Source organism: Bison bison, unplaced genomic scaffold, assembly GCF_000754665.1.
Source record: "Bison bison bison isolate TAMUID 2011002044 unplaced genomic scaffold, Bison_UMD1.0 scf7180017864274, whole genome shotgun sequence".
In the NCBI taxonomy this organism is placed as follows: domain Eukaryota; kingdom Metazoa; phylum Chordata; class Mammalia; order Artiodactyla; family Bovidae; genus Bison; species Bison bison.
In genome coordinates, this window is record NW_011494846.1 from 4,066,147 (window position 1) to 4,078,518 (window position 12,372).

The 12,372-nt window shown below is 39.0% G+C and overlaps 1 protein-coding gene across 1 annotated transcript in view; it reads right to left on the bottom strand.

Moving 5' to 3' along the window:
- Window positions 1–12,372, bottom strand: part of NUP153 (nucleoporin 153kDa) — a 72,250-nt gene that overhangs the window by 57,289 nt on the left and 2,589 nt on the right. The window contains exon 3 of the mRNA XM_010848832.1: window positions 247–526. Within this exon, the coding sequence (XP_010847134.1) occupies window positions 247–526 (280 nt within the window). The remainder of the gene's footprint in view (window positions 1–246; window positions 527–12,372) is intronic.

Genomic DNA, 12,372 nt, shown 5'->3' on the forward strand with positions numbered 1-12,372 from the left:
TGTGAAAATTCAAACCCAGTGTCTAACAGCAGAGCTGGCGCTCAACTGATACAGTATTTCAACCTCCCTTAATAAACAAAAAGCTGCTAAATTAAAAAGATACCAATTTGAAGGTGATCATCACCCTTCTCCAACATGGTTTCTATACTACACAATTAGATTTACCACAGCTAGGCAATATAAAAATATTTTAGATTAAGGCATGAAAACCTATCATTCAAAACAAAATATCCACATTCTATTTACCTTCTGTATTACTGCCTGTTGGCTCAGGAGTGATTCTCCCGTCATGAATGTTCGCGCTCTCCTCATCAGAGTATATATGGTCATCTTCCCTATTTTCTGGCCACTGTGGCACCTCTCTTGTGTCTGTTGAGCAGCTACATACATCTTCGTTCTTGCTGAAATATCTCTGTAGCCATCCAGGCACAATATTCTTAACAGATTCTGTAACCCTGCTAAGAATGCCCTGTTGAAGAGGAAAACATGGAAGGCAGTTTAGAAATTTATCTTTTAAAATAAGTACCTATGTACAGAAAGCCATACCGAGCAAAATATAACTATTTCCAACAAAGTTTCCTAAATTTAGTTACTTGAGTTAACACTGACATAATGCATTTTACAAATTCTATAGACTTTACGAAATTCCTACTTTTTTCTTTCTTCTACACGCATGTATCCACGAGCCAGTAACTGCCCCAAATGGCCACATGACTCTAATCGTTAAAAAACCCCAACAGGCTTTCAACTAAACAATATACATTTTAGATTTAGTAGTAAGATATGCACTAAAATGCTATAATCCCAGACAAAAGGTAGCCATCTTGATCCCAGCATATTAAAGCAATATAAATACCTTCAACAGCTCCCTCAAGCAAATATTTCACTGTACACTCTTTAACAACAAAAATTTAGGTGAATAAAAAGGCAGTAAGACAACAAATGCAACATAAAAAAATCTAAGACTTTCATTGATGGTAAAATTTTGTTATATTAAATGTTGCCTAAAAACCAAGAATTTTATTACAGTAACTTTTAAAGGGAGAAAAAGCTATGGTACAACAACTATCAGCATTATTAATGTTCACTATAGCTTTGCTATGCGGCAGACGCTGTTCTCAGCAGTTTATACACATTATTCAATTTAATCCTCACAACAATTTTATAAAACTGCTTTTAACAGTGCCACTTGATGAATGAAGAGGAATAATGAAGTAATGTGCCCAAGGTACAAACACAACTGTTGCAGAATATCTAGCATGCACTTTGGGGTCAGTAGGCTGTACTCTGATTTACTCTGGGTAAAATAAGAATAACACCCTTTCCTACTATTACTTGATAGGAATTATAAAGAAGATCAAATGAAATAATGTGAAAGCACTTCACAATTTACTAAGTATTAACAGAAACATACACTGATAATGTCATTAGTAATGAGAAAAAAGGCTGGCAGAAACAACCTGGGGTGAGGTAGCCAGTTTCAGGCAACAGTTTTTTTCACAGAATAGGATCAGAAAGTCACAGAAGGGGAAAAATGAATCAGCAGGCACAAAAAAACAATAAAGTTAAGGTAGTATACATAAAGCCTGAAAGCAAACCCAAGACAAAGAGGACTTGAAAAATCCTGTCAATAGAAAAGATGGAAGATACCTCTGATATAGGCACTTGGACAGTATCTTCTGATTATCCGAAAAGGTGTAGGTAACGACTAGGAAATAAGCAATTATTTTTGCTCCAAAGAGACATTTTGAACAGATCTGTAAACTCTCTAGCAACACATGAAACCAACAGCCATGGAATACTATTGAAAAACACAAATTCACTGCTCCCCTTCTCTATGCTAGTGTTACAAAGTACTGGGTTTTCTGGCAAAGATTCTATACCTACTCCAAGATTCAGTATTTATAAAAACACACGTTTATTACCTTGCTATTTATATTTAAGTATTTATTTACTCCCCCATATTCCAAAATACTTGAAAGTGCTTTCAAGATGTAAATTTTCAGAAAGGCATACTTTAAAACATACGTGTCTGCTGACTGTTTGGCGGCACTGGGCCTTAGCTGTGGCTGCAGGGTCTAGTTACCACCCAGGGACTGAGCTGAGCCCCTGCACTGGCAACACGGAGGCTTTAGCCACTGGACCACCAGGCAAGCACCCAAAAGGCATACCTGATACGAGGCACTGCAGGAAAAGTTTGTATAGTATGTAAAGTAAGTCTTGCGTAGACTTCCTCTAAGGTATTTAGCTACTAAAAGTAGTAAGAGATTCCTGTGATCTCTATTCACCTAAGGAGGCAAGTACATCACAAATTAAATTAACACCATCTTTAACCAAAGGTCACTTATGTGGCAGCATTAGGGAACCCGCCTGCCAATACAAGAGATGTTAAGAGAGGCAGGTTCGATCCCTGGGTTGGGAAGATCCCCTGGAGGGGGGCATGGCAATCCACTCCAGTATTTTTGCCTGGAGAATCTCACAGAGGGCTATACAGTCCATAGAGTCACAAAGAGTAGGACACAAATGAAGCGACTTAACACGCACACATGCGTAGGTATTGTTGAGAATAAACCAGTAAAAATTTAACAGTCAAAATAGATGTAACTGAAACTCATGAATTTTGTTTGCAGACCCTCTTTCTTAAACTAAAATGAACCAATTTATTTAACCACAGCGCAGAGCAGCTTAGTGTAAGATTACAGTGAGAGAGAGAGGAAATACTAGCAGCACGATGAAAGAAAGCACGATGTGCTTGACAGAAATAACGAAATAAGGATGCCAAAACTGACCTGGAAACACTATCGGAAGGAAATATTCCCCATGCTTCAATACCCCTCTACAGGGTAAATGATCCTAAGTCATCAAGAAAATCAAGAAAAGTTACAGTAAGCTCAGTAAACCCTAATTCTCATGGTTACCAAGATGTGGTCCCTTCACCGTTTATATCAGCATCTTCTCAGGCCGCATTCCAGCCCGACTAAATCCAGGAGGTAGGACTCACCTGTTTTAACAGACCCTCACAAGTGATTCTGGTGTATGCTATATTTTTGAGAACCACCAATCTAGTTAGAGATTAGGAAATTAAATACATTTCAGGAAATCACAATACAATTATCTCTACAAGAGGTGAATAAAATTATGTATACTTAAATCTTAATATTCAGTTACCTGGAACATGTATATGTGGAGCACTAGTCAGACACTAATTAAAATATATCAAAATACTATGTAACCAATCAGAAAAACAAAGCTTAGAGGAGACAGTGCTGAATACAATGTGGCTTACACAACTATTTCCTGAGCATTTCCCAACTTTAGCCATGATTTTTACCTGTACTGTTACTTAACGGTTTTCTATCTGTGTGTGTGTGTTAGTCGCTCAGTCACGTCCAACTCTTTGCGACCCCATGGACTGTAGCCCGCCAGGCTCCTCTGTCCATGGAATTCTCCAGCGAAGAATACTGGAGTAGGTTGCCATTTCCTTCTCCAGGGGATCTTCCCAACCCAGGGATCGAACCCAGGTCTCCAGCATTGAAGGCAGATTCTTTACTCTCTGAGCCACTAGGAAAGCCACCAGGAAGTGTATTTCTCTTAATAAACAGCTCTTTCTACACAATAAAATCTACCAAATCACAGATTTGATTCTGTACCAGTCCTCACTTGCACTTCCCTGACACCATCTTCGATGACTGTCTCAACAAAGTGGCTCATGAGAGACTCTGGAGGTCATTAGCTATCAGAGGAGGAAGGAAAGTGAAGTCTCTCTTCCTGGGCTCTCTCTGCTCAAACACTCTATCTTTAAAACTACAGCTCCAGCCAGCCAGCCTTTGCTCCACTCCAGTTACACAGTTTCTTCCCTTTATTTGTCTAGTCCTAGTGGTGGCGGCAGCTTCCCACTACTGCTAGTCTCTGAGCATCCTGCTAGCCTCTATGTATTCCTTTAACCACCAGCATTTATCTCTGAGCAGACTCTTAAAAGAAATTTCAGCTGGAATTAACTGTTTCTTGCTGGGTCCTTAACTGATAGAGCAGTGTACTTTTGTTAAATTTGTTTTCTAATTAATATGAAAATTAAAGTCAGCCTGGTCATTGGATTCATCTTCTTTAGCAACAATAGATGTGCTACATTCGGGGAAAACACATTTTTTTGGCCGTGTGTTGGTATCTCAGTTCCCAGTGAAAGTCAAAGTCGCTCAGTCCTATCCAACTATTTGTGACCCCATGGACCATACAGTCTGTGGAATTCTCCAGGCCAGAATACTGGAACGGGTAGCCTTCTCCTTCTCCAGGGGAATTTTCCCAACCCAGGGATCGAACCCAGGTCTCCCACATTGCAGGCAGAGGTTTTACTGAACTACAAGGGAAGCCCTTAGTTCCCAGACCAGGGATCAAACCTGGAGCACCAGCAGTGAAAGCACCAAGTCTTAACCAGTAGGCCACCAGGGAATTCCCCAGGAAGCACTTATTACCCAAAAGTTACATCCAACTTTTATCTCTGTAAGACAGTACATAAATGGACCAGGAAAGAGGCTTATCCTGATGAATATTTTAAAATCTTATCTAACTCACAGAGGTAAAAGCAAACATTGTTCTACTTCATTCAATTAATTTAATCAATACTTATTGATCATACACTACATGTCAGGCAAGAACACGGGATAAAGCAGGGAACAAGTTCCTGCCCTCTTGGAACTTAGATTCTAAGTTAGGGAGACAAAAAGTGTAACGTGTAACACACACAATATGGTGATTTGGTGCTATGGACAACAACAAAGCAGGAAAGCAAAACGGGGCAGCTGTTTTATACAGGCAAAGACCTGATAAAACGTAAGGAAGGCGCCTTGCACATTTCTAGTAGAGAAGTATTATAGACTGAGGAAGCAAAAAGTGCAAAGACTCAAATGTAGAAGTGTCCTTGGCACATGCTGTCCAAGCTTCCAGTAACTTTTTTAATAAATGTTTAATCTAATAGACTTGAAATAACTACTTAAATCCTTCAAAATTCCCCTTTGATCATTTGGTGTGTGTGTGCATGCACATGTGAGAGAGAGAGAGAATCCATGTGCAAACCTTTTGTTCCAAAACCTAAAACAGTGGTCCTCAGACTGTAAGTCTTCAGACCAGCAGCCTTGGTGTCACCTAAGATCATGTTAGAAATGGAAATCTGTTTTAACAGGCTCTTGAGGTGATTCTTATGCAAATTAAAGTTTGAAGAACACTGTACTAAAATCATCTAAAAATTCAATTGCAGGTTTCCTAGCTAAGGCCATGATAAACATAACCGTGAAAATAAGCTTAACAACAAAATTAACTATTTCTGACATTATCTCAAATGCCATGCCACTTGTATCAATTTTCAAAACTATCTACTTTATAGTATGAATTCTGAAAAATTAAACATAGGAGAGAAGTAAAACATAAAAAAGCATACTTCTCAATCTATTTTATTCCCAATTAAAGACAACTTCTGCTTTATTGACTACGCCAAAGCCTTTGACTGTGTGGATCATGACAAACTGCAGAAAATTCTTAAAGAGGTGGGAATACCAGACCACCTTAGTTGCCTCCTGAGAAATCTGTAAGCAGGTCAAGAACCAACAAACAGTTAGAACCAGAGATGGAACAACAGACTAGTTCCAAATCGGAAAAGGACTATGTCAAAGCTGTATACTGTCACCCTACTTATTTAACTTATATGCAGAGTTCATCATGAGAAATGCCAGGCTGGATGAAGCACAAGCTGGAATCAAGATTGCTGGCAGAAGTATCAATAACCTCAGATATGCAGGTGACACCACCCTTATAGCAGAAAGCAAAGAGGAACTGAAGAGCTTCTTGATGAAATTGAAAGAGGAGAGTGAAAAAGCTGGCTTAAAACTCAACATTCAAAAAACTAAGATCACAGCATCTGGTCCCATAACTTCATGGCAAACAGATGCGGGAAAAATGGAAACAGTGAGAGACTTTACTTTTTGGGGCTCCAAAATCACTGCAGGTGGTGACTGCAGCCATAAAAGCAAAAGACGCCTGCTCCTTGAAAGAAAAGCTATGATCAATCTAGACATCATATTAAAAAGCAGAGACAGTACTTTGCCAACAAAGGTCCATCTAGTCAAAACTATAATTTTTCCAGTAGTCACGTACAGATGTGAGAGCTGGACAATAAAGAAGGCTGAACGCTGAAGAACTGATGCTTTTGAACTATGGTGTTGGAGAAGACTCTTGAGAGTCCCTTGGACTGCAAAGAGAGCAAACCAGTCCATCCTAAAGGAGATCAGTCCTGAATATTCACTGGAAGGACTGATGCTGAAGCTTCAACACTTTGGCCAACTGATGAGAAGAACTGACACACTGTTAAAGACCCTGATGCTGGGAAAGATTGAAGGCAGAAGGGGATGACAGAAGATGAAATGGTCGGATGGCATCACCGACTCAACGGACATGAGTCTGAACAAGCTCCGGGAGCTGGTGATGGACAGGGAGGTCTGGCATGCTGCAGTCCATGGGGTCGCAGAGTCGGACACAACTGAGCGACTGAACTGAACTGAAAGACTTAACACATTTATTTATAGTAAATAATCGACTACCAGATACTAGAAGTTTAAAGAACAGCTCCTGCATTGCTGGGGGATTCTTCACTGTCTGAGCCACCAAGGAAGCCCTGAAGAACTGCTAGGGAAAAGAAATCTCCTGATCACGCAGAGAACAAGGCAAAGAGTAAGAAACCCTATCTACCGTTCAGATTTGGAGAAGCACTTCCTTGGCTGGCAATTTTTATGAATTTCAGTCACTAATAGGAGTCAGGAAAAAAAAGAAGAGCTAGAAAAAGGGAAAAATCATTTTCTTACCAAAGGTTTCTTTGATTGTATTACCAAATAAGGGCCTTCGTATTGAGATAAAGGTTATTATTTCAATAACATTTTCAAGAGTTATTTAGATAAGACGTTTCAGGTCTTTCCAGGAATGGGGTAAATCAGCTTCCTGTATGTACCCAGGAGAAAGAACGTTTTGTGATACATTCTCTCTTTTTTTTTTTTGGCCATGCAGCCTGGGTTCTTAGTTCCCTGACCAGGGACCAAATCCATAACCTCTTCAGTGAAAGCTCAGAATCCTGATCACTGGACAGCCAGGGAATTCCCTGTCTTGTATATTAAATACAAACAACCTAACCTTGAGGGGGAAACAGAAGTACATGGAGTAAAGGTCTGATAAGCAGTGAATACTCAAGCCCAACTTTACCAGAGTAGCTTTCTCTCCACTTTCAGAGGCTTCATTATAACGTGATGTAGTTTTCCTAAAGAAAAGCTTCTCTGATCCTCCAAATCTAGGACCATCACTCACTCACATGCACCGACAGTGCCCTGTACTTCCCAAGTGGAGGTGAGCTGTCAAGTGGGATGGTAATGACAAATCTCTCATCTCCGCTAGAGGATCAGTTCTGTGAAGGCAGCAACAGGTCTGTACAGTGCAGATTAGCTGCTGCATGATTTTAGTTTATCTACGGATGCAATACTCAACCAACTTCTTATTCCCACATGTGATATGCTGTGGCAAGTTTCAAAAAAAAAAAAAAAATCAGTAATCCTAGAATTCAAAAAATAAATAATACATTTGCTTGGTGTAACAGTTTCAGTTTAAATATTTTCGTTGCCATGCTAATAGCCCTTCCTCCAAAAAACAATTTGTGAAACTATCCAAGAGCATGGGAAAATCAAACCATCCTCTGGAATGATAAATAACACAAAGCCAACTAAATGAAAAGAAAAGTCAAAGAAAAAAATTAATGAATGGCTTAGAAAAAGCAACAAAACAGAGTATTAAAATCTTAAAAATACTTCTTGTAGCCCCAAAGCAAAGTCTACACTAGATGATCCTAAGTAATGAAGCTGAATTCAAGGATTACAGGAGCAAAACTTTAAACCAAGACGGGTTACAACGATTGGGTTTCTCCCCCAAGAACTAAGGATTCTTCATTTGGCAAAAACAAACCACAACAAAAACCTTATCAAGATGCCACTGAGATTTAGAACAAGTACTCAATTTGGGGGCCAGAAGTTAAATTCAATTCAATACTATACCCTTATATTAAGTACATTCAATTTGTAAGGTACTGTGACTACATTAGCTTTTCGAATTACACTGAACCTGAGTTCAAGGGCTAATGAAAGAAGGCTGAGGTAGGGCCCAAGGCTCTTCTACAATCCAAACGCAGAACTCATTTGTACTGAAAGAGAAATTCTTTGCCTATGTATCTTCTCATCAATTTGCAGTCTCAGAATAAGCAGGGACACTCTCCATATCAGCACTCATAGACTTCCTTCTTCTTACATCTCCTCTGTTCCTACTAGTTTTTTTGATCTCAGTTCTATCAACTCTTTTCTTCACATTATCCTCTATTAAACAGTAGAATTCAGATTATAAAATCTCTTCTCACATAAACTTTACTGGGTCTCTCACTATAAATATTAAACATAATCTTCAGTTTGAAGGTTCTGGGGCCCTATTCTCCCAGAAAACACTGTTGTTTTGATTTTTATCTGCTCTTTGGGCTAGATTTTGTTGAAGTTTGTCCATGACCCTTAGTTTTCTTCCAGGGGTCTGTGAACTCTCTCCGTACTCCCTCAGCTCCCATGTCCCTAGTCTTCCCTTTCCACTCTTTTTGGAAGTCTCATTTCAAACAGACTCCCTAATCAGTTTTCCCCTTGCTCCATCCACCCCAAGTGAAGAACAAGGGCTAAGAACCAAAGACTTCATGTGAGACTTGAATATCTAATTATAAAATATCTTTAACACTAAATAGTAAAAACCTAGATGCTACTCTAAGTCTTTCCGTTATTTCCAGTTTTTAATACATCCATTCTTACATTACTTACTTCAAAAATGTATCTATTAGAAAGTACTCAAATTCTAATGCAGTAATATTGAATCTGATTCCAATAATCTGAATTTAACCCAAGCTGTTGTCACATTTTACAACCTACAGTTAAGCTTTCCCTATCCAACAAGTCTAAATCTTTCCGGCCACGTAAATGATTTCCATCCATTCTTTATACGTTTCATTTTTCTTTTCAACGTCAAGTTCGGTTCAGTTGCTCAGTCGTGTCCGACTCTTTCCGACCCCATGAACCGCAGCACACCAGGCCTCCCTGTCCATCACCAACTCCCAGAGTCCACCCAAACCCATGTCCATCGAGTCGATCATGCCATCCAACCATCTCATCCTCTGTCATCCCCTTCTCCTCCTCCTCTCAATCTTTCCCAGCATCAGGGTCTTTTCCAATGAGTCAGCTCTTTGCATCAGGTGTCAAGAGATTAAGTCAGAAAACATGAGCATACAAGTTATTCTAACCAAAAAAAAATTTTAAACTATAACTGGCCACAATTTTCAACCTCCTTTAAGGCTCTTTAACACTAATTCAGGTAGGAGAAACATGACCTGGCTTAGTTTCTTATTTTTAGAGATTCATATTACAGAAGTAGAATTAATAGATAATTAACAGTGATCTCAGTGATCTAACAAGGGCAAGAAAAGGATTCCCTACAAGACCTTCCAAACTAGCAACACGAGACCCAATAAAAGCCTAAGGCAATTTAACCCACCATAAGTTACCCCAAAAAGATACTCTCGCTTTCCTTTCACAATCTGTTTGGAAACTGGATGTAAAAGTGTATTAAGCCACAAGCAAATGGGCAGGGAAACTGAAATATATTTAGACAGAAGCAGCATTCTACCACCCTGTTTCAAACAGTGAATACCGTAAATTGTATCTGGTGGCAAGACTTTTCAACTGGGCTTCCCAACACAGAAGAATCGTTCAAAAATATATTACAACCATGACCATAAGCTAAGTAGCTACAAGTAAAACGTTTTTGAAAATACAAGGTCATTAACATTACATCTTTCCAGTAATATTCTGTGCCTAATGAAATGGTTTTAATTAGTGACATCAGACCATTTTATTTCAAACTGATAGGTAATTGCCTCAAAGGGCTTTCCAGGAAAGAGAGACATCTGGACTTTTTTTGTCATAAGAAAAATTGGTGAGTAAATTGATAAAACTATTTCACAAGGGTTTCTCGTCGCAAACAAAATTTTCTACTATGCATTAAACAGTATGTGGATTTATTTTCCTATACACTTAAATGACTGGCATCTAAGAGGAAAATGTTAAAAACAATATATTTTTAAACAGTTTACGGCTGTTTAAAGGTTTGACCTCATCACTCAGAAAACAAGTCGTAAAATCCAATACAAGCCTATAAAAGATTGAATTTGGGTATATAAAAGAAAGATACCTCTACTAATCAGAGACTAAACATTTAAATCAAAAGGTTCTATTTAACCACAACAGTTTCCAATGAGTCCTTACTATATATGCAGGCCCAGTTCTAAGAGCTTTACTTACATTATCTAACTCAACCCCTCACAACAGATTTCCACTTTACAGATGAGTAAATTAAGCAGAGAGAACTTTCCAAGTCCTGGCAGAACAAGGATTCAAACCCAGATGCTCTGAGTGGATTACAGCACTTTTTTCTAACAACTATGTCCATTTGTTTTTGCTGACAGTATTAATTAAACATCTAGGATACAGCAAATAAAGATAAAAGTAAAAAACAACTCAGGGATTTCTGGGATGAGTTATGTATTCAATCTTTCAATATCCCTCCTTCTCAAAACTGAGAATGCTCTTCAGCCATCCAATACCAAGCAGGACAAAATATCACACAGAAGCTACCGAAACAGCAAAAACCACACAATCTTATAAACCAGTGCCAGGCAAACCATAGTCTGTGGCCCAGACTCAGTCCTCAGCCTGTGTTCATACAGGCCTCAAGCTAAGAACAATTTTCACATTTTTTAGAGTTATAAAACAAAGAACACGCAGGAACAAAACCTAAAATATTTACTATCTGGCCCTTTACAGAAGAACTTTATAGACTCCTGATCTAAGCTACTGAATACATAAAGGAGCTTTCACCTCCCTCCAAAAAAATAGCTAAATGCAGAAACTGACTTGAAGGACAAACTGCCTCTAGGAAGATAAAATGAGTGGATTCCCTTAGCTCCAAGCCAGAAGACAAAACCTCTGAAGCACATCCCCCAAACAAGGGCAAAAATAAGTAGTTCCCCTCTCACCAGGAGGTGGCAGTAGATTCTTCAAGAGGCAAGGTTCTGATTTGCCCATGGGCTCAAGCTTTTTGTGGCGGCTATTAAGAAAAGCAGCTTGACCTCTCCAGAGCTCACTTTCTGGACCTGACAATCTGCATAAAAAGGAAATAGGAAAGGAGACTGAACAGGCAACAAGACCTAACCACACACTCTTTAGGGACCTGTTCACTCCCACTAGAAGAATGATACCATTTCCTAAATGCATCTGGGCTAAGAGTTAAGGGCTAGGGAAGAAAGCAGGTGAAAATGATCAACTTAATCATTCAGTGCTGTTTTTCACATTCGCTTAAGTTACCACCCTTCAGTGAGTTAACTGACAATGAATTTTTCTCTCCACAACTTCAAGCAAGATGCCATTTTAAAGATCAGAAGTTAAAAGGAAAAAATGTAAACTTTAGATATACCTCAGCAGAGCTAAACCAGAAGTCAAAACAGGAAATTGCAAGTCAGTGGAACACATGCGAAAGTCACAGGTACTGCGTGACTACACAAGCCAGTTATCCTGACAAGCAATGGCAAAGACCCACTAACTGAGCCAGATCTCTCATTCTTTCAGTCCTCAGCTGCACAACCAAAAAACTTTGTTTTTGCCCAGAAACCAGTGGACGTTTAATCAAAATACATCAGTATAAAACATGCCATGTCATGAAGCTCCATGCTATTCATGATGACTCAGCAGCTGCTGCTAAACACAGAGGTGACAGCCTAGGATAGCTGACAGCAAGAAGGTGGTCTACAAGTTCACAGAAGTTTTGATAAGGACTAAAGAACATCCTTAAGATTTTAAAAAATCCTCAAATTAAATCTTCTTTTGTATATGCCTGGATACTTTTCTTTGGTAGTAACTGCCAATACTAACTGTTGTTGTTCAGTGGCAAGTCGTGTCCAACTCTGCAACCCCATGGACTGCAGCACGCCAGGCTCCCCTGCTCTTCACTACCTCCCGGAGTTTGCTCAAACTCAAGTCCATTGAGTCCGTGAGTCATGCTATCCAACCATATTAGCCAATACTAATAATACCTACAGAGTAGATTAAGAAACTCCCACCTTTAATCTCAATTCAATAGCTACAAATGTACTTTTTCAATTAAATGGCTGTGGCAATAAGCTGAATACTTTAGACAGGGGGAAATGATAAATTACCAAACTTTAAAATAAAACTGCACAGTCTGAAATCATATCAGCTCTAAGACAATTTG